Source organism: Eschrichtius robustus (assembly GCF_028021215.1).
Source record: "Eschrichtius robustus isolate mEscRob2 chromosome Y unlocalized genomic scaffold, mEscRob2.pri SUPER_Y_unloc_1, whole genome shotgun sequence".
NCBI classification, from domain to species: Eukaryota; Metazoa; Chordata; class Mammalia; order Artiodactyla; family Eschrichtiidae; genus Eschrichtius; species Eschrichtius robustus.
Window position 1 is genome coordinate 803,469 of NW_027175152.1, and position 22,789 is coordinate 826,257.

The 22,789-nt window shown below is 44.5% G+C and overlaps 2 protein-coding genes across 2 annotated transcripts in view; one reads left to right on the top strand and one right to left on the bottom strand.

Annotated features, from left to right (window-relative positions):
* LOC137757660 (protein WWC3-like) overlaps positions 1–22,789 on the bottom strand; it is a 117,739-nt gene that overhangs the window by 74,174 nt on the left and 20,776 nt on the right. The gene's annotated exons all lie outside the window — the stretch shown is intronic.
* Positions 10,678–21,155, top strand: LOC137757657 (testis-specific Y-encoded protein 3-like). Its single transcript, XM_068534270.1, has 9 exons — positions 10,678–10,750; positions 10,900–11,036; positions 11,130–11,243; positions 11,283–11,483; positions 12,091–12,168; positions 12,287–12,398; positions 12,496–12,641; positions 12,756–12,825; positions 21,136–21,155. Exons 1-9 carry the CDS (start codon positions 10,678–10,680, stop codon positions 21,153–21,155), a joined length of 951 nt encoding a protein of 316 aa, XP_068390371.1.

Here is a 22,789-nt window from a genome sequence, read left to right on the forward strand (position 1 = left end):
TCATAGGGAGGATACCGTCACATGGATTTAGTTACCACTTTGGGGGAAGGGAGGGGACCAGAGTGTTTTTGTTGTTGTTTTCAATCATTTCCCCTCACTGACCGTTTCCCAGGTAGCCTCCGTTCAAAATAATCAACGTGCCGGTGAGGCATATCTTGGGCGGCCCACTCTGAGCCCCAAGGATTCCCTCCTCTGCAACTTCCCTTGATATTTCACAAAGAAAGGGCTAAGGTGATGGCTGTGGAGAGCAAAACTGGGTGAGTAGCTCAGTGGTAAGAGATCTGCAAAGGGAGAAAAGAACATAGGTTAGAATGAGGATGAAGAAACAGAAAAGAACAAATCAAATCAAAGTACATTTCCCCAAACCCTATTGAAACAGTTCCCCAGTCCTGGGAAGAGATCAGTCCAATAAAACGGCTTTGCTTCATTTATGTGACGAAAGCATTTTCTTCACTTTTAATAAGTTGGACACTATTTTTCCCATTTGATTTACGTAGAAGCAGTATTTTCCACTGACGATTGCATAAGCTCATCCTCGCTGAGCAGTCAGCGTGTCCAGAGCAAGTCCACTTTGGAGCACCGCTGATGCTAGGCTGTTAACTTCTGACTGAAGTATTTTCAGAGTTTGCGTAGGGGAACTGAACTCTTGTTCCACTACCATGGAGAGTTAAGATGGCTTTTCTAATTCACAACCTCCATAGCTTGGGAATAAGATCCTGAACAATGAAAAGAAGTTGGAGTTGTGATATTGTCTATGCCAGTGGATTGTCTATGACTTCCCTGCTGGCACATTTATGGGACACAGTTTTATGAACAAAGGAGCCCAGGTTTGTAATTTGGCTGCATTTAGGGTGGAGTATTTGGTGACAGAAGGAGCCAGGTATCCAAGTCCCCATTGTCCTGACCGTTTAGGTGGACGCCCTTTATATACTTTGTTGCCACCTAACATAAAAAGACCAGTGTGGTTTGCAGACAAGGTTACAACGGAACCTGCAATCTCCGGGAACTGGAGTATTCCACGACCTTTGCCATTGGTAATGCTAGCATCCATACCCTCCATTTCCCATGTGCTCCTGTCAATCTGTGAGAGCGGAACAGGTTGCAAAAGAGTTGGTACAGGAGGCCTGTGGTCTGGTTTTGGCAGCTCTAAAGCTTGGTTCTGTGGCCAAGTGAGTCCAGATTTTTATAGTGGTCCACCCGTATATAGCTTATGCTAGTAGGCAGCTTAGTCATGGGAGCAGCCGTAGTACCCCAAGTTGTACGGAGGTGGCTTACGAGTCACCCAAAACATTTGTTGATTTGGCAGACGTTTGTACCAAGAACGGTAGTGCTAGAGTCACTTACAACATTTTCCAGGGATTTGAAGATGCCACCTGTGGGATCAAACCACAGAGTCTGAATGTACTATGGTCCTGGAGTGTCACTCGGGAAAGGCCGAGTATCATGTTTGTTTCAAAGCAAAGGGTCAATTTTTCACCTGTTGGTCTTTATGTGGGCAAGGGACAGTCCTTGCCCTTCCATGTAGGTTATGCAAGACCCAAATAACTCACCAGAAGGAGGGACAGAGCAATGTTTTCTTAGACATGGGTGCCATACCTTGTCATTTATCTGCCTTCCATACTTGGTCCACCAGATGTTCACATCGGCAGAAACAAAGAACAGTTCAGATTCTTTAGCAGTATCTAGAGGCCGGCATGACCAGCAGTCAGATCAGTTAGGCCAGGGGGTGGTAAACGGGCATAAGCACATGTTTGGTTGGTTGGTACTCTTTGCATTGAAAAAGTAAAGGTTAGTAAGAGCCTATACAATAGGTTGTAAAGGGGCGCATCGTGAGTATTTGGAGAGGGGCAGTGGGATAGATAGAGACCAGCTAACTCAGAAAAGGACTGGCATTAATTCTTTAAATATCTAGTAGAATTTATCAGTGAAACCATACGGTCCTGGGCTTTTTTGCGTTAGGAGGCTTTTGATTACTGATTCAATCTCCTGGCTTGTTATTCGTCTGTTCGGATATTCTACTTCTTCATTATTCAGCCTTGGTGGGTTGTATGTTTTCAGAATTTATCAATTTATTGTCATAAAATTGTTCACATTAGTCTCTTACAAGAGATGGATATAGAGGAGGTCTGGAAGGTTACTCAAGCAGCCAAAGTAATACTTATTCAAGTGGTCGTGAGCCTCTGTGAATAAGGGGTACCTTGCTCCTCGTGAGTCATACGGTAGCTCAGGTTGGGGGGGTGGGGGGGGGGGCTTCCAGAGGAGGTAATGCGGGAAGCCAATATGAAAGAGAGGGCCAAAGGTGATGTTAAAAATAACAGTTATGTACCAAATGTTCTTTACAAAGGAAAAGTTTAAGTTGTTTTCTTTAATTGATGCTTGAATACTACTAAAAGAAAAATGTTGGTTTGGGGGAAGAGGCATATATTAACTTTTCCTCTATGAATTTTCAGACAAAATGAAAACATGGAATTATTCAAAGTACTTTCATAGTTCATATTAATTGAAAAATAGAAGTTGTATTTAAAATTTAAGGTTCAAAATTTTCAGAGTAAAAAAAATTCATGAAATACTTCTTGTCGATTATACTGCTGAGTTAAACAAGCATAAAACTTTTGTTTGGAGGGTGACTTGTGCTGTTTGCCTAAACTTTTCCTGTGTGTCTTTGAACATGAATGTATTCAAAATTAAGCAATGTGTTATTTCTCCATCGCAAGCTGTGACTGTTTTCCAGTTAGGCTAAACAAATTATATGTTCCTTTTTGAAAGCTTAAATGTATATATAAAAGGTTTGAGAAGTCTCCAAAAAGGCTGAAAAACAATGTTTGCATTACTACTGAAATTCTGTGTGTCTTTATCCTTTTAAAGCAATAGTATAAATGAAAGGAAAATTTAGACATGTGACTGTAAAGAGTTTAAGAAATGTTGAGGTTAAGTATCTATTTTCTGATCCATATTCAAGTGGCTGATGAGCAACGTGGGAATAATGGTAATAAAACCAATTTTCCACTTAAATGTAAATGGAACCAGTTAAGTTTTCTGATTATATATCTTAGTGAAAGTTAGTACCCATGGATTTTAAAACATTGGGAAACGTTTTAAGTAATACTGATTTTAACTTTATTTTGGCGTACTTGATGTAACACAAAGGGTTTAGTAATATACTCATAAGTATAGCGTGATCTGGAGGGTTAAGGGTTTTTTGTCAGTAACTTCAGGTGACATTTAATTAGTAATGCTTTAAGTTTGGGAAGAAACTTGAGTGTAAAAACTTTAAGCCAAATTGGAGTCTGCAAAACTAGTACAGAAATCTGCAATTTCCTTTTAAAGGAACAGCAAAAATGAAGTTAAGGGGAAGGAGAGTATTATTTGAGCCAAACTGAGGATTATAACTCAGGAGACAGACTCAGAAAGTTCTGAGGACTGTTCCACCTGTTAGAAGTCAAAGGCATAGTTACATACATTTTGAAGAGAAAGGACAGTATTCACATCAAAGTGACATACAGATATTTTACATGAAGATCACCAGGGATACGTAGTCTGGGTAAGCAGGTACAAAGTGAGCAGCAAGTCAACGTGATCCCAGTACGGAGCTGGGAAAGAACAGTATTCTTTTTAAGAAGTTACACCGTAAGTGTCAGAGGAAAGTAAAAATAATTGACCTTTAGGATCAGGAAGGCACTCTGTCTTTGAGGAACTCTGGCTAATGTGTAATGCAGACATTAGGAAGGGAGCGAGGATGTCCAAATGAACACAGAATTTTATGTTTAATTTTTCTTGGCTGGCCTTAAAGCACCGTATTTCATAAAATCCTAGTGGACATCAAAGGTTTGCTTTTAGTATCTACCATATCAGATTGATGAATCAAATCCTTAAAAGGCAGGGTGAAGCAAACCAAGTCTCGAACCCAAAACTGAACCGATTACTTTTCCTGAGTACATGTTCATGAAAAACCCATAAAACTCTTAAATGTTTAACAGTTGGGCAATCTTAAAAGTACAGGGATGTCGTGGGTTTGGTTCCAGAACAGTAAAGCAAGTCATGGTTTTGGGGTTTCCCCAATAAGAACAGGAAAGATTAGTTGATTGAGAAACCAGAAACAGGATGAAAGTATATTTCAGAGGAGCAGTTGCCAACTTTGGTATTTTGGTGAATTCCTCACTGTAAGTTAACCTACAGAGACATGTTTTCATTCACCTATCCTGTAGGATTGTGAGGGTTGAATGAGAAGAATATAAACTTCCTAGCATTATTTGTACTGTAACAACAGGTGCACAGGAAATAGCATCTATGATACCTTGCCCCTAGGAATTTTGAACTCCAACAAAAAGATTCTTGACAAGATATTCTGTTTATTATAGTGATAATATTTGTAAGAAGATGAAAGGAGTAACCTAGAAGATAAAATTTCTCCTCAACCTTGGAACAAGAATTCTGTATTTGAACATGTTAAAGTAAATGCTGAAAATCGTAAACAGTGCTAAGGCCTGTCCTGTTAGAAGTTTTTGTAGGAACATAACAAATTTGCAGTACAGAGAATAAAAAGTAAATGCCAACTATAAGTTTATTTAAATTTGAGTGCTGTGAAGGATATTAACTTTTAAAGTTTTCTGTATGTTTTACATATGAGAGTAATACAGGGAGATAAATAATTTTAAAATTAGTCCTGTGTGTGGTTTACCTTAGTTGGCTTGTTTTGAAAAATGGCATTTAACCCAAAAATGTAAAATTTCCTGTTGAAAAAATTTGTAAGAATTAAATGTTTTTCTGTTGACTCGAGTCATTGAAACTGGTTTGTAATGTTAAAGCATATCAAGTTGCCTTCAGAAACTACATTGAAACACCTACACAAGGAAATTTTCTTCTGTTCCTTGATTCAGCAGTCAGTATTCTAGGCTTTGTTCCGTATGCTAAACATAAAGGCAGTGAATGAGATCTTACCTCATGATGTGTATCTTCTAATGGAGCTGACACTCAACACTCTGGATACCTAGTAGGACATAATTTATGTTTAGTCTGTGTTTCATATACAGTGAATTTGAAATCACCTATGATTTAGCCAGAGATTGAACGATGTTGGTGAAAATTTATTTGCTTAAAGGGATTATCTCGTACACTGCTTATTTTGTGCACTGCTTATCTTGTTTTTCTTTGGCAGTTTTGTGTTTTTATAGGTGTTAGAGAAAACCTTTCTCACTTGCAGTTTAACTCCCGTTTTATGTCTTGTCAACATTTTTAGACAATAGTTTACTTTAAAAAAAATTTTTTTTTTAGCTGTTCTGGGTCTTAGTTGTGGCATGCGGGCTCTTCGTTGCAGCGTGGGAGATCTTTAGTTTCAGCATGCAGGATCTTTAGTTGTGGCACACAGGATCTTTTAGTTGCGGCACGCAGGACCTTTTAGTTGCGGCACACGGGATCTTCACTGCAGTGTGTGAGATCTCTAGTTGTGGCATGCGGGATATTCTAGCTGTGGGGCAGTCGAACTCATAGTAGTTGCGGCATGCGGGATCTAGTTTCCTGACTAGGGATTGAATCCGGGCCCGCTCCATTGGCATCGCAGAGTCTTAGCCACTGGGCCACCAGGGACGTCCCTGTGGACTTAAGAATTTTAAGAATTCGTTTAAGAATTTTAAGAATTAACGTTTATCTTGAAATTAAAAAGTTGTATATTTTTTCTAAAAGTGTTACTTTAAAGTTTGGCTTTTTACACCTAGATCTGTAATTTCCTTTTTTCTTACTGTGTTATAAGATAGACACTTTCATTTCTTTGAGACCAATTTTTCCACTGATTTATACCATGAAAGTTAATTTGTAAATATGCACATGTCTTTTTCTAGGCTACCTATTCTATTCATTCTTACAGTGCCAAATACCACATTACATTATATGATTGTTAGAAATAATTTAAGAATTTCACATTAATGCAAGTAATTTGTTTACTGTTCATTTTTATCTTAGTTATTTCTGGAGTTTTGACTGACATTACTTTAGATTTATAGATGAATTAGGGGACTTTAATGTCTCGAGCTTTCCCACCCATCTTTCCTTATATTCAGACCTTTAATACCTGACAGATTGTCTGGAAAGGCCCTTATTACATCATTTCTTAGCTGCATTCCTAAGGTAATTTCTAATGTTTAGATTTTGAATGATACTTTTTACAATTATAATCTTGGGTGAATTATAATTGATGAATAGGTGTCCTTTTGGTTTTAAAGTTCATTTATTCAAGTGATATTTTATGAAAAATAGTTTTTAGATTTCTCTGGAATTTTCTACATAGTCCACCCTTTAAAGAGAAGTTTTGTCATTTGATCTGTATCCTTTTTTTTCTTCCTCCATCCTGAGGAATTAAACTTTGAGTTGTATTTGCTGCAAAATTGTAAAAAGCTATCTTTGGATTTACTTTTAAAACATTTCTCAATTTCATGGCTGCTTATGTAACCCAGTCTTTCCTATTAACAGAAAATATGTATTTCTCCACTAGTTTTTAAGAGAAATGTATTTGTTCCTTTCTTCCTCATGTGTAAACACTCATTGTGTTCCCAGTGAATTTAAGGTTCTTGCTCATGCAAAGAGTTTGGCCATGAGACAGCGAGGTTAAGGAAGTAAAGTGAGGATTTATTTAAGCAAGAATACGCTCTCAGAGGGAGAGCAGGCAGATAGGTGAGGAGCTGCTGCCCTGGGTTCCACTGGCAAGTCAGTTATGAGGGGCATACAAATGAAGGGGTGGCATACTCATTGGGGAAGCAGGAGTTTGGGGGTCGTATTCCCTGTTTCTTTCCAGCTCCAGAAGGGATTTTTGTCCTTATTTAGCTTCATCAGAAGTGTCATGGCCTCAGTGCATGGTGCGTGCTTCTTGTCTGCAAGGCTTATTTTATTATAGGGAGAGCAACAGGTTACATTTGGAAGCAGGAGATTCCTGCCTTTCCTCATCTTTCTCTGTCTGCCTTCAGGACACTTACCACCCAAAATGTGCAGTTTCCTGTCAGTCGGGAGGTTCCTGTTTTTCTTTGTCTGCCCATGGACCCCTGCTGTTTACAAGATGCTTGCTTTCCTGCCACCTGGCCCCTCTTCCATTACTCTGCTCATATCTAGCTACTTGCCTGCTGTAGCAATTGCAGTAATCTTAACCTCGCAGTCCTTTAATTGCATGGCAGTCACTGAAAAACACATTCATGGCATGAAACAGACTTCTGGCTCTACTGCTTAACAGCCAGATTTAATTTTGTTCATGAATGAGTGATATCCAAACCTCTGTCACATTTTCTCAGACACCGTCTGAGATTTAACGTCAATTGTTTTTCCTCTCTAGTGTTTCTTTCCTGTCAACCACAGGATTAAAATATTAAACAGTAATTATTGAAATAATAAAAATTGTTTGATTTCCCCCTATATACTGAACTAGTCCCTTCCAGTAGACTTGCTTGGAAGCTGCTGGTTGGCCTACATATTAGGTAGAAACCATAAACCCCCTAAATTAGGGAACGATTATAACTTTGCCGGATTTAAAGATCAGCTTTTGTATAATGCACACAGCTGTTATCTATCTAGACGATGGAAAGTGTCCCAATAAATACTAACTGATCACCATCAACTGATCAGCTGGTGTTTACAGGAACACTTTCCATAGTTTTCTCAAGTGCTCAATAATAATGGTTAATGTAAGATTAAGAAACTACCAATGCAAAGCATTAAAACCACAGATCTTTCTAACACGACTTTTAAGACATCGTATTTCCCTATTGTACCCTGGATAGCCTTTATCTCCCGGACAAAATAGTGTTTAGGGATCTTTCATAGGAAAGAGTCTGTGAGGAAAAAAATCCTACTTAAAAACGCATGTTTTGGATTTTCCTTTTTGTCTTTATACTAACTGATTCAGAAGTTTCATCTCTATCCGTCCTGTGGCAGGCAGAGTAATAGCACCTAGAGATGTTTATATTCTAATCCCTAGAACATGAGAATGGATATGATACCTAACATGGTAAAAGAATCTTTGCCAATTTGATTAGGTTAAAGACCTTGAGATGGGAATTTATCCTGGGTTATCCAAGGGGACCTAAAGTCATCTCAGGGTTGTTACAAAAGGAAGAGGGAATCAAAGAAGGTGATAGGAAAAGCAAAACAAAGGGTGGAGTGACGCAGCCATGAGCTGAGGAATGCAGACATCTTCTAGAAGCTGAAGGCAAGGAAGACAGACATTCTCTCCGGAGCCTCCGGAAGCAACTGCTGAAACCATAACTGTAGCTCCCTAAGACCTCTTTCAGACTGGCCTCCATAAGTATAAGATAGTTTATGTTGTTTTAAGCCACTAAGTTTGTCGTACAACAGCAAAAGGAAGCTAACAGTTTCTGTATTATGATTTTTAGGTAACTGTATTTCAGTATTAGATTTGTAGAACCAGTACTTCATTGCTTATCTCACATTTGACAGGAACATCTTACTGTATGGCAGGTCTTCTGCCTGCCCCTGTGATTCTAGATAAGAAGACCTCTTTCAGTTTCTTCTCCTAATGACTTGTAGGCTTTAAAAAATCCTAGGAACTACTAATATCTCTAAAATGTGTATGGCTGCTGGGATACTAACCACAGAGGAAGAGTTGATAAATTTATTTCCCCAATATCTTCAATATATGCTGAGTACTCAAGACTGGTAATAATGAATTCTGAGTAATGGCTTAAGTGGTTATTTAATTATTACGTTTCCACAGTGTCTGCCCCAGAAGAGCCAGATAGTACTTTTCAGACAATTTTTGGTTTTTATTACTTGCAGTGGAGATAGAGAAGTATATATAGCCAAGGATATTTGTTAATGATTATACACCCAAACCAAGGGTACAGTCATACTAAGGAGAAACATATCATATATATTCTACTTTACAACTATCTCCTTTCATTAGATTATATATTATTGTATATACCTTTCCTATCAAAGCATTTAAATTATGCTCTGCTCTATCATGAGGCATTTACAGGTAATGTATGTCTGAGTGGAAACCACCTGCACTCTATGCCCATCCTACTCCTAGTTGTTTCCTGTATTTCGTCATCTCAGCTTAAATTTCCCTTTCAGTGAATACATTCCCTGTGTCACCATCTTTTTAAATAGAGATCGTACATACTAATATAACCAAGGATTGTTCCTTCACAGTTTATCATTTCTCAGTTTCTCATTTTGCAGAAATACATCATTAATGTACTTCTTTTACAAATGAACTTTAGGGCAGGGCCAACACTTAAGTAGGATGGTAAGTTGCTATGAAACAATAGCTATTTACTCAACCAAAGTGGCAGTGAAAAATTTCAAAGGTAAACACAGATATTTAAAATGGATTACTTAACAGTAAAGAAAATTTACTATCTGTTATCAGAAGCAGGTATATATTTCCCTTATTATTTTCTAGCAGATCCAATTCCATACATTAATTAAAACTCTTAACCATTAAAACTCCAATGTCTAGATAAAACCAAGAAGTAATCGGTAACCATGTGTCATATCAGCATTTCCTCACTGGCAAACTTATGAGTATATTCAATAACCACCTCTAGAAACATGTATCGTCTCACAGTGTAGTTTCTCTCCTCAATGTGGTATAAGACGTGTCCAATAACGTCAAGCATCTTTAGCTTTTCTCTAATAAGGCAAAAGTAGGTAAGCTGACTTGCTAGGCATTTAATATTTCAGTATTTTATTTTGGAAATTATATGGATATTCACTGAATTCTCATCATTTAACTTAATGTAGAAAACCTCTAGATTCATGTTACCAGAAAGGTCCGGAGAAACTATTTTTAAGTAACATACCATAACACAAAATTATTCTTAAAGAGTTTACCTAAAAGCTTTAATCCCATTTATTTCCATTTTATTACATATGAAAATATCAAAATACCATTTTTTGTTGTTGACAAATTTTGTAACAGACTAGATGAGGTTACTGACTTTTAGTTAACCTAAGTGCAATAAAAGTATTATACATGGTGTTGATAACTCTAAAGACATTTAGAGTCTGTATTAATTAAACCAACATATGAACTTCTCTGAGAGTTTAAGTCTCCAGAGGGGACAGGGATCCCAGGAGAGTGGGCCACGGAGGGAGGGACCAGATACATATAGAAACAAGAACGCAGACACACACACACACACACACACACACACACACACACACAAAGGCCGAGAGGAGACAGACAGACACTCAGACGGAGCTCTTCACTCCATGGCTTTCCTGCACTTGAACAAAGGAATTCAAGTCTAGCGAAGAGCTGGGTTTGCCGGACACTTGCCTCTCATGCCACAGAGCTTCGGGCTCTCTGTCCCCTGGAAGAAAACTATCCAGCAACCTTGGCCACCGTGCATTTCCTTGTACAGTTTTTGAGAGCTCCCAGTGGTTAAAGATCCTGAGGGAAACCGCATTCTGATGTTCTGATTTCCGAGCGGGAACTCCTGGTTCCAATTGACACAGGCCAAATAGGTATCACAGGGCACCCGGGAATGCCAGACACAAGGCCGGAGGCCTCGCTGGAGGCGAGCTCCCTGTGGAACCTGGGCCGCTAGGTCTGGGGGTGGCAAAAGGGGTGTTTTGGGGGACCCGGCAATCCTGGAGGCTGGCCTGTTTCCACAAGGCGAGGGGCGAGGCAGCCGAGGGTGACGCCCACTGTCCTCGCCCTGATTGGTCGTGATGGGGACGAGCGGCCTGGGCGTGGCTTGCAGCTCCTTTCTGCCGCCTGGTCACGCGTGCCTGGTGGCCAAAGGTCCTGCGCATGCGTTTCAGGCCTCGTCACCGCAGAGGCTCCAGGGAACGATTCAGTCCGCAGCGAAGCGTGACTGCGGTCGCTGGTGCTGCGTTCTCTGCCGCCCGCGTGCCGAGCTTCCAACTGCCACACCGTCGCCGCTGCCCCAGCTCAGAGCCAGGTCCGCATGGGCAGTAAGGCGGGGCCCGGGGAAGGCGGCACTGCCCAGGGACCCTGGGTCATCCTAGGTGTGGGAGGGGGTCCTCAGGAAGCAGGGGCCCGCGGGTCCCCAGGTGTGGTGCGGGAGGTGGGTAGGGTGCCGGCACTAGCTGATGGGTGCGGCGAGGGGGCCGCCATCTTCAGCGGGGAGGTGGTGCCGCAAGGCGCGGCCCGGTTGTAGGGAGAGTTGGCGGGGATCATGCAGGTGTTTTGGCTGCCTGTGGAGGACATCATGGAAGAGATGGAGGTGGTGATGGAGGAGGAGGAGCAGGAACAGCAGGAGGAGCAGATGCTGGTGGAAGAGCCGGAGCAGAAGCCCCAGGAGGAGGGTCAGGAAGAGCCAGGGCCGTCCCCGAAGAGCGCCCCGTCCCCGCTGGAGGCGCTGGAGGCCGTGCAGTTAGAGCTGGAGCCTCTGAATAGGGAATGCAGCCGAGCCTGCGCTCGTCTCAATCTCAGAACACTTGGGAGGCGGAAGACCTATCTAGAACACAGAAGCACCATCATCCAGAGCATCCCTGGCTTCTGGGTCAAAGTTGTATCCTTAATTTTGTAGTTGAGAGACCACGTGGTGGCTGGGCTACAGCAAGAGGTACCTAACATAGAGGGCCGTTTGGGTACCAAAATGTATCCATTGGATTTTGCATTGTGGGCACAGTCATGGAAATGTGATCCTGAAATTGTGGGGGCATGCTGATTTTCTGCATAGCAGGAAACAAGACTAGGGCTTTAGTTGCAGAGGTCCAAAAAGGTATTGTCATTAGTACCAGGGCCTCTTGAGACAAAAGGGTTGTCTTGTGCACAGGTTCTCCTTGGAATACCCATCAAGGGAAATGGGGGTGAGAGTGGGGAGTTATGAATGCTCATCCTAGTTAGAGCCAGGAGTGTTTGCTGTGCAGATATAAGCTTGTTCTGTCCAGATGGAGGTCAGGGCCTCCCTCTCAGAAACGGAGGCTCCCTGTTTTCGTGCACAGATATGCACACCCCGAGGGGCTCATTGTGCCTTCATGCAGTCTGTATTGAAGGAATAGGACTAGATACTAGTGGGGAGTTGAGATCAGACACTCCCAGGCTGCTCTCCAGGCTCGCTCTGTGCTCGTAGGCCTTTCACCTCCGGCATCTAGAGGCTCCTTGACGTAAAGCAGTTTGTGAACCACCCCCAGATGTCGGCCACGATGGGTGACCTAGATAAAGACATGCTTAGCTACATGACCAACTTGAAGGTCAGGCTGGGGAGGCTGAGGCTGGGGAGGAGAGGGGAAATGATTTATCCCGGAAAGCAGGAAAGAGCAGGTCTACAGGAGACAGATTTCACCCTCCTCCTCCACTTTGTCCCATCAGGTGGAGAAACTCAGATATCCCAGTGATTGCTGCAAGATCGTGTTGTTTTTCCGGAACAACCGCTATTTCCAGAATGAAGTGGTTGTTAAGGAGTATCTCATTAACGTCACTGGCAAGAGACAGCTCCCTGGATTGTGGGGGAGGGCAGATGGGGTGAGGTGAACTTGAAACATGATTTAGGCCCTTCTCCCATGCTCCTTTTCCCACAGGATACATGGCAGCTCATTCCACTCGAATTCAGTGGCACCGGCATTTTAAAAGTGAGGCGTATAGCCGCAGGCACCACAGCAGCAGCCATGACTTCTTCAGGTGGTTCTGTGACCACAGCTTTGCAGGATCTAGCAGGATTGCTGAGGTGGGGTGCCTCTGGGCCTCCTCAGCAATGGCGATGTTGTTTGGCTGCTCGGGGGGAGGGGTGTGGGCCTGGCCTGGGCTGGCCTGTCCCGACCGGGCCCCTTTCCCCTACCAGATCATCAGCGAGGACCTGTGGCCCAATCCCCTGCGCTACTACCCCAGGGAGGAAGGCACCACCGGGACAGGTAAGTGAGAGGAGGACAGGTAGGTGAGGGGCCCAGGGGCTGGGCGCTGAAACGAGTAAGCTGGGTCATTTATTTCACTCATGGAGAAGTTGAGGCTCAGAGGCATACAGTGACACCAGGGCGTGAGGGCATCAGGGTGAGACAGCACATCTGGAAAACTGCAGTGCAGAACTGGTGCTGACTAGGGAAGCTTTAGGCAAGTGAAGCAGCATGAGAGTCAAAGTCACTGAGATTCAAAGGTGCACGTCTCTGAACTGTCATTCCATGGCCGTCAACCCCACCCTCAGGCCTCCTGTACCGCCCCCTTAAATTTGGGCTTGCCTCAGGTTCCCCCCACCACCCCCTTTCCACAGAGGTCTGTGAGTCCCCTTTGGGCAAAGCCTTACCCCGCTGTCCCATCATTTTTCTCTGTTTTGATCATCACAGTCACCTTTTAATTTTCTCATGCATCTCCTTCACCTCCCACGGCTATGGTGAGAACAGTGGCCATTTTGCGTAGATTAGGAAGGGTCGTTTCTAATATGTGGTTGGAGGAAATGTAAGAGATCACAGGGAATGTGACTCTGTCTCCTGGGCAGGGCCTTAAAAAGTTAAAGCGGTCTTTAGCGTTGTGCAGGGAGGATGGGTTATTATGTGTGTGTCTGTGTGTGTTTCCAAAGGAACTCCCGATTTTGAGATGCGTGTGATGGAGCAAGCACCCTTGACCTAAGAAGCTGCTTCAGATGAAGGCGAACGGTCAACATGGTTGTCATGCACACGAAGAAATGAAGAGAGGTCTGGTGGTGAAACGTACAGAGAGGGAGACACCAGTAAACCTGGAATAAAACCGGAAGATAAATAAACAGCATCAGTTGTATGTGTTTGTGTGGCGTTTGTGCAGGGGCTCAGGGTAGATACATCAGGCGCAGCTAGGCTTCTCAGTTCGCTGCCTGGGAGTTACCAGTCCATGGAGAGTTGTAGAGGCGGGGGGAAGTCATACTTTGGGATTGCATCAGAGGATGCAGTTCTTCCTGTGGGATGGGGCTTGGGGAGGAAGGAGAAGTAAGAGAAGGGCTGGTTAACTGGGGCCTGTCATTCTTCCAAGGGAAACGTGGAAGTTCAAGGAAAGGGGCTGGTGAGCTAGGGCCTGAGATTGAAATGCTGGAAGTTAATTTTGTTGGATAGTGGTCCTCCATGTAACCTCCCTGTTGCATATCATCAGACACTTTAATGGGATACAATGGGAGGAAGCCTTAACATTTAATTCACTGTTGGACCAGATGCCCTTCTAGTGTATATGAAATTGTGGGGGCATGCTGATTGCATATCCCTGTTGCATATCATCAGGCACTTTAATGGGATACAATGGGAGAAAGCCTTAACGTTTAATTCACTGTTGGACCAGATGCCCTTCTAGTGTATATGAACACAGGGTCTTTTGCTGAGACAATTAGCCTCTCAGGGCTAGGGTTCCAGACAACATCTTAGGACATGGGGGTATAAGGTATATGGAGGGCATGTGGGGAGGTGAGAGAGACACGGGTGGGAAGGCAGTGAGGGTGTTAGTTTGCTCTGGCAAAGGTGACCAGGGGAAAAGGTAACTTTGCTGGGAAACGGATAAGCAAACAAAAACAGATTCCCTCACATCTGAGTGAGCTCACGTGAACTCTGTTCTTTTTTCCGGGGGACTCAGTTTGGGTACAAAGGGCACACGGGGAGAGGAGCGAGGTGAGGGGAGTGGGGAGTTGGGGATGTTAAACAGGCAAGTGCCAGGCCACCCAGCTGTGTGCTCTCTGTCCCGTGACGGCACAGTGGTTACTATCCCTATTTTCAGACAGGCTTAAGCCCTTTGCCTAAGGCCCGCTTCAGACCAAGTCCCCAAAAAGTAAACAGTTTTCTCGTGAACACTCTGGTAGCGGTGTCCCGTCCTCGCTGAATGGCTGGACACACTGTGTTTCTACCACAAAGGCACTGTCCTTCTTCTGGGGCCTTGCCAGCACTCCGTGCCCCTGAGGCCAATGGGAAGACCTAGAGCATACCGAGCTCACCCAGGAAGTGGTGAGCGCTTCGGGTGCTCCTTGCCAAGTGGCTGGCTGCTTCCCAGAAGCACGTCTGTCTCTGGACCAGGCAAAGGACAGACTCTGCCACGCACGGAGCAGGGAATGTTCAATGTTTGTCCCCCCAGTGTTCTTCTCTCTTCCCAGATACAGCGGCTCCAACACAGGCATCCCTGAGGGTGGCGTATTGACAGTACCATTTCCGTCCCACATGTTGAGCTCTCACTCCACAACTTTTGGTAGAAGAGCCTTCTCCCAAAAGCCCCAGCTCTTTCCAGGACGAGGGGTTGACAATCAAAGTTCACGGAGCCACGGATGTCCCCTTCAAAGTGCACTGAGTTAGATCGCCTGCTCAGTGTCAGGTTTTGTATTTGAACATCTACACCCCAGCTATGCCCCTTCTACAGTGGAGACATCCGAAGGTCTAGAAGGCAAGGCTTGGCCTCTGCCAGCTGCTGTCCCCACAGCCACCCCACAGACACTGTGGAAACAGGTCTTCTCAGCTTCTTGAACTGTAAACCTCAAGGAACCCTGGGGGCTCCCGCATGCTGGTCCCTGTCTTTCCTGGTGCTGGTAAAAATAAACTATGCTCTAATAACCCTGCAGTGGGAGTGGGACAGCATATTGGTGCGTGGTCTTAGGGGACCTCAGACGGGGCTTGTTCTAAGGACTCCAGGGTATTTATCCACATCCACAACATTTGGTAAGGTCTTGCAAAGGACTTAAACACCAAAGAAAAGGTTGGGACAGGGTCCCCCAACTCCTAATATCTCCTGCCAGTGCTTAGGTACCAAGGCTATGCTTAGGTCTGACCTGTCCTGGAGTGAAGCGGGGCAGACGTTCATGGAACAGGTAGCGGAACTGTAAACAGTGGACGGTTGACTTGATTGTCATTCTCTGGAGACTTGGCATGATGTGTGCCCCAGAGGCTATAGCTTACTGAGTTTCCTCCTGGGCTACAGAGCTTAGACGTAGGTGTGACCCGGTCTCTTAAGGGCTTTCACGTGGGACCTAATATCTAGGTGCGAGTAGATTGAATGCACAGTTGCACAAGTTGCCTAAGGTTTTCTTCCATTGAATTTCAGGGCATGTGAGGCCCAGCAGATTACTGATCAATCTATGAGCATTCTGGCTCAATCACTCTGAGCCGCATTGGTGTTTCCTGGTCTCTGGACATGTTCATGTTTTCCTCTGTTTAAAATGAAGATTGTGTGTCTGTGTTGTGTTTGCCCATGATCTCTCACCCTGAGCGTGAGTTGGTGCTCCTTCCTCTGGCTTTGCCCATGCCTTCACCTCTCTGATCTTCCACCCGTGCCTGTGCCCATATGCACACCTCTATTGCTGTAGCTGTCTCAGTCTTTTCATGTCCCTCTTTCGATACACATGCTCTGGGATGCTGTTACTCACTTACTTATTTGTTAAAGTTTGTGTCTCTGAGTTGGTCTGTGCCTGCGTTCGACCCTTTCCTCCATTCCTGCATCAAATGCTTCCACCACCTTGAATTGGGACTTTTTTGTGACTTCCATTATCTTTGTGAGCAACAAGAAATGCTTTATTGCAGGTAGAGTTAGCAGTGACACGCATTTTGGAAACAGAGGAATAGGCATGCACTTATGGCAAATCACCGACGGACAAGAATATCTTGGTGGAGGTGAGAATATTAATTATGGCCCCCAGAGGGTGACGAGGACATTGAGGGAATGCACTGGTCAGGGAATCTTCCAGGAGGAGAACGTTTGGGGTTGACTTGTTAGTGTTTTGTAAACACTAGTGCAGGAGCGAAGGAAATTGACTCTTATTCCTCCCCATTTTATTCTTGCGTTGGTCATTACACCGACCTTATGTAGGCACAATTTCTTCATGATTTTTAATAAAGCATCACCCAGACCATAGGAATTGGGGCTAGTCCTTCTGTGAAGAGAAAAGTTGTTAGAGAATCCTTGTCCTCGGTGACCTCCTCTGACCCAGTGAGAGGGGGTGCATGAACAAAATACGGGCATACCGAATAGAAGGTCATGGACCGAGCACCTCACCCAGAGGATCAGGTGGTGCTGAAGGAATGTGAGGGCTTCAGGAAGAGAGAGGTATGAGGAAAGGAAAGTTTGATGTGTAGATTCATGAGTTTTGCCATATCTGAAGAGTGTGAGGGGCATGATTTCTTGAAATACTTGTTCTGCCCCTTTCTCTCCTGTCTCCACCTGGGACTGCAATTACGTATGCCTCGGATTGCTCAGTGGAGTCTGGCAAATAATCTAGGCTCTGTTCCATTTTCTGCATTATTTTTGTTCTCTTTCTGCTCCTCAGCCAGGATGATTTCAATTAACCTAACTTTAGGTTTTGTGATTCTTCTGCCTGCTCAAACCTTCCTTTGAAGTCTCTACTGAAGGTTTTGATTCACATGCTGTGGTTTTTCAGCCCCATAATTCCTATTTGTTTCTGTTTTAAATGTCTCTTTGTTGAGAGTCTCCATTTCGTTAGACCTTGGTCTCCTGGTTTCTTTCAGTTCTTGCTCCATGGTTTCCTTTGTCAGGTGAGCATAGGTATGACTCCTGATTGAATGTCTGCCTACAAAGTTAAAGTACGTGGTTTCCTCATGCACAGTTTCTATTAATTTGCTTATCTGACCTGTGATGGGGCAAATACACACTTGTTTCATTGCATGCCTTGTAAGTGGTGTTGAAAACTAGAGATTTTGAAGTTTGGAATGCAGTAAATGGGGAGGAGGTTTTTCTCCCTCGTATTCATTTGTGGCTGCTGGTTGTAGTTGATTCTTTCGGTTAGTATGCCGAACTGTTTTTGGTTAGGCGGTTTTCTTTGCCGTGTGCTGTGTAGTCACTGGTGTTTCTGTTCCACTATGTGGGTGGACACAACAGATTATTATTTTTTTTAAACCGCCGGGGTGCTGGGTCAGGGGGGTTGGGGAGGTAACAAGAAAACACAAATTTTAAAAACCACTCTCCTGGTCTCTGCAGATTACCTTGGGGCTGGGTGCACAGCTTCATCACTGTATACACCATTTTCATTTTCCCAAGTTTTCCCACCCAGTACACTTGGAGACTAAAGATCAGCCAGAGGTGACAACTTAGGGTCTCCTCAAATCTTTTCTGAGCCAGTGAATGTGTGTGACCTTGTCTAGCAACACGGGGATGGACAAATTTCTCCTTTACCCCTCTTGAGGTCCTTTTGGCTCTCCTAATAATTATGTGGACACAAGACAGATTAACAGGAAAAATAAACCAGTTTAATTCATGTACACAGAGGTCTCATAGAAATGGGACCGCCTGAAGTGAACAAAGCAGGCTGAATGTATTTAGTTTTGGACAAATAAATATTTTTGTACATTTGACAAAAAGAGGCTTGTGCTTGGGCAAGCAGCCTAATGAAGAAGTGTCAGCGTTCGTTTATCCAGCTTTCTTAGCCTTGAATTTCCTAACTGTGGTGACAAGGATGCTTTCTAGCCTCCTGTCATAGGGAGGATACCGTCACATGGATTTAGTTACCACTTTGGGGGAAGGGAGGGGACCAGAGTGTTTTTGTTGTTGTTTTCAATCATTTCCCCTCACTGACCGTTTCCCAGGTAGCCTCCGTTCAAAATAATCAATGTGCCGGTGAGGCATATCTTGGGCGGCCGACTCTGAGCCCCAAGGATTCCCTCCTCTGCAACTTCCCTTGATATTTCACAAAGAAAGGGCTAAGGTGATGGCTGTGGAGAGCAAAACTGGGTGAGTAGCTCAGTGGTAAGAGATCTGCAAAGGGAGAAAAGAACATAGGTTAGAATGAGGATGAAGAAACAGAAAAGAACAAATCAAATCAAAGTACATTTCCCCAAACCCTATTGAAACAGTTCCCCAGTCCTGGGAAGAGATCAGTCCAATAAAACGGCTTTGCTTCATTTATGTGACGAAAGCATTTTCTTCACTTTTGATAAGTTGGACACTATTTTTCCCATTTGATTTACGTAGAAGCAGTATTTTCCACTGACGATTGCATAAGCTCATCCTCGCTGAGCAGTCAGCGTGTCCAGAGCAAGTCCACTTTGGAGCACCGCTGATGCTAGGCTGTTAACTTCTGACTGAAGTATTGTCAGAGTTTGCGTAGGGGAACTGAACTCTTGTTCCACTACCATGGAGAGTTAAGATGGCTTTTCTAATTCACAACCTCCATAGCTTGGGAATAAGATCCTGAACAATGAAAAGAAGTTGGAGTTGTGATATTGTCTATGCCAGTGGATTGTCTATGACTTCCCTGCTGGCACATTTATGGGACACAGTTTTATGAACAAAGGAGCCCAGGTTTGTAATTTGGCTGCATTTAGGGTGGAGTATTTGGTGACAGAAGGAGCCAGGTATCCAAGTCCCCATTGTCCTGGCCGTTTAGGTGGACACCCTTTATATACTTTGTTACCACCTAACATAAAAAGACCAGTGTGGTTTGCAGACAAGGTTACAATGGAACCTGCAATCTCCGGGAACTGGAGTATTCCACGACCTTTGCCATTGGTAATGCTAGCATCCATACCCTCCATTTCCCATGTGCTCCTGTCAATCTGTGAGAGCGGAACAGGTTGCAAAAGAGTTGGTACAGGAGGCCTGTGGTCTGGTTTTGGCAGCTCTAAAGCTTGGTTCTGTGGCCAAGTGAGTCCAGATTTTTATAGTGGTCCACCCGTATATAGCTTATGCTAGTAGGCAGCTTAGTCATGGGAGCAGCCGTAGTACCCCAAGTTGTACGGAGGTGGCTTACGAGTCACCCAAAACATTTGTTGATTTGGCAGACGTTTGTACCAAGAACGGTAGTGCTAGAGTCACTTACAATATTTTCCAGGGATTTGAAGATGCCACCTGTGGGATCAAACCACAGAGTCTGAATGTACTATGGTCCTGGAGTGTCACTTGGGAAAGGCCGAGTATCATGTTTGTTTCAAAGCAAAGGGACAATTTTTCACCTGTTGGTCTTTATGTGGGCAAGGGACAGTCCTTGCCCTTCCATGTAGGTTATGCAAGACCCAAATAATTCACCAGAAGGAGGGACAGAGCAATGTTTTCTTAGACATGGGTGCCATACCTTGTCATTTATCTGCCTTCCATACTTGGTCCACCAGATGTTCACATCGGCAGAAACAAAGAACAGTTCAGATTCTTTAGCAGTATCTAGAGGCCGGCATGACCAGCAGTCAGATCAGTTAGGCCAGGGGTTGGTAAACTGGCATAAGCACATGTTTGTTTGGTTGGTACTCTTTGCATTGAAAAAGTAAAGGTTAGTAAGAGCCTATACAATAGGTTGTAAAGGGGCGCATCGTGAGTATTTGGAGAGGGGCAGTGGGATAGATAGAGACCAGCTAACTCTCCAGTCAGCCTTTTAGCAAGTGATTAACAAACGTGGGAGGACCTTCAAGACGGTGGAGGAGTAAGACGTGGAGATCGCCTTCCTCCCCACAGATACATCAGAAATACATCTACCTGTGGAACAACTCCTACAGAACACCCACTGAAGGCTGGCAGAAGACCTCAGACCTCCCCAAAGGCAAGAAACTCCCCAAGTACCTGGGTAGGTCAAAAGAAAAAAGAAAAAACAGAGACAAAAGTATAGGGATGGGACGCGCACCAGTGGGAGGGAGCTATGGAGGAGGAAAGGTTTCCACACACTAGGAAGCCCCCTCGCGGGCGGAGACTGCGGGTGGCGGAGGTGGGGAAGCTTCAGAGCCACGGAGGAGAGCGCAGCCACAGGGGTGCGGAGGGCAAAGCGGAGAGATTCCCACACAGGGGATGGGTGCCGACCAGCACTCACCAGCCCGAGAGGCTTGTCTGCTCACCTGCCCAGGGTGGGCGGAGCCTGGAGCTGAGGCTCGGGCTTCGGTCGGATTGCAGGGAGAGGACTGGGGTTGGCGGCGTGAGCACAGCCTGAAGGGGGCTAGTGCGCCACAGCTAGCCGGGAGGGAGTCCAGGGAAAAAGTCTGGAACTGCATAAGAGGCAAGAGACCATTGTTTTGGGGTGCGCGAGGAGAGGGGATTCAGAGCACCGCCTAAACGAGCTCCAGAGATGGGCGTGAGCTGCGGCTGTCAGTGAGGACACCAGAGACGGGCATGAGACGCTAAGGCTGCTGCTGCAGCCACCAAGGAGCCTGTGAACAAGCACAGGTCACTATCCACACCTCCCCTCCCAGGAGCCTGTGCAGCCCGCCACTGCCAGGGTCCCGTGATCCAGGGACAACTTCCCTGGGAGAACACATGGCACACCTCAGGCTGGTGCAACGTCACGCCGGCTTCTGCGGCTGCAGGCTCGCCCCACATCCCATAGCCCTCCTTCTCCCCGGCCTGAGTGAGCTGGAGCCCCCTAATCAGCTGCTCCTTTAACCCTGTGCTGTCTGAGCAAAGAACAGACATCAGAGGGCGACCTACATGCAGAGGCGGGGCCAGAGCTGAACCCCAGGAGCAGTGCAAACAGGAGAAAAGGAAATTTCCTTGTGCCGCCTCAGGAGCGATGGATTAAATCTCCACAATCAACTTGATTTACCTGCATCTGTGGAATACCTGAATAGACAACGAATCATCCCAAATTTCAGGTGGTGGACTTTGGGAGGAACTGTAGCCTTGGGGTTTGCTTTCTGCACCTAATTTTTTTCTGGTTTTATGTTTATCTTAGTTTAGTACTTAGAGTTTATTATCATTGGTAGATTTATTTATTTGTTTGCTCTCTTCCTTCTTTTTTTTAATATATATATATATTTTTTTCTTTTCCTTTTTCTCTTTTTCTGAGTGTGTATGTGTATGCTTCTTGGTGTGATTTTCTCTGTATAGCTTTGCTTTTACTATTTGTCCTAGCGTTCTCTCTGTCCTTTTTTTAGTATAGGTTTTAGCACTTGCTATCATCAGTGGATGTGTTATTTGGTTTGGTTGTGCTTTTCTTTCTTTCTTTTTATTTTTCTCTGTTTAATTACTTTTTAATTTTTTAAATTTTCAATAAGTTTTTAAATTTTAATAACTTTATTTTCCCTCCCTCCCTCCTCCCTCCTCCCTCCTCCCTCTCCCTCTCCCTCCTTCTTTTCTCCTGAGCTGTGTGGCTGACAGGGTCTTGGTGCTCCGGCCGCATGTCAGGCCTGTGCCTCAGAGGTGGGAGAGCCGAGTTCACGACATTGGTCCACCACAGACCTCCCGGCTCCATGTAATATCAAACGGTGAAAGCTCTCCCAGAGATCTCCATCTCAACGCTAAGACCCAGCTCCACTCAGTGACCAGCAAGCTACAGTGCTGGACACCCCATGCCAAACAAGTAGCAAGACAGGAACACAACACCACCCATTAGCAGAGAGGTTGCCTAAAATCATACTAAGTTCACAGACAACCCAAAACACACCAGCAGACATGGCACAGCCCACCATAAAGACAAGATCCAGCCTCATCCACCAGAACACAAGCACCAGTCCCCTCCACCAGGAAGCCTACACAACCCACTGAACCAACCTTACCCACTGGGGGCAGACACGAAAAACAACAGGAACTACGAACCTGCAGCCTGCGAAAAGGAGACCCCAAACACAGTAGGTTAAGCAAAATGAGAAGACAGAGAAACACACAGCAGTTGAAGGAGCAAGGTAAAAACCCACCAGACCAAACAAATGAAGAGGAAATAGGCAGTCTACCTGAAAAAAATTCAGAGTAATGATAGTAAACATGATCCAAATTCTTGGAAATAGAATGGAGAAAATACAAGAAATGTTTAACAAGGACCTAGAAGAACTAAAGAGCAAACAAACAATGATGAACAACACAATAAATGCAATTTAAAATTCTCTAGAAGGAGTCAATAGCACAATAACTGAGGCAGAAGAACGGATAAATGACCTGGATGATAAAATAGTGGAAGTAACTACTGCAGAGCAGAATAAAGAAAAAAGAATGAAAAAAATTGAGGACAGTCTCGAGACCTCTGGG

Bases quoted from the DNA above. Each gene is read 5' to 3' on its own strand.
- LOC137757657 (XM_068534270.1), top strand. From the start codon at position 10,678: ATGGGGACGAGCGGCCTGGGCGTGGCTTGCAGCTCCTTTCTGCCGCCT. The intron at 11,484-12,090 runs GTATCCTTAATT...GACGTAAAGCAG, and splicing joins CTGGCTTCTGGGTCAAAGTT to TTTGTGAACCACCCCCAGAT. The intron at 12,169-12,286 runs GTCAGGCTGGGG...TTGTCCCATCAG, and splicing joins GCTACATGACCAACTTGAAG to GTGGAGAAACTCAGATATCC.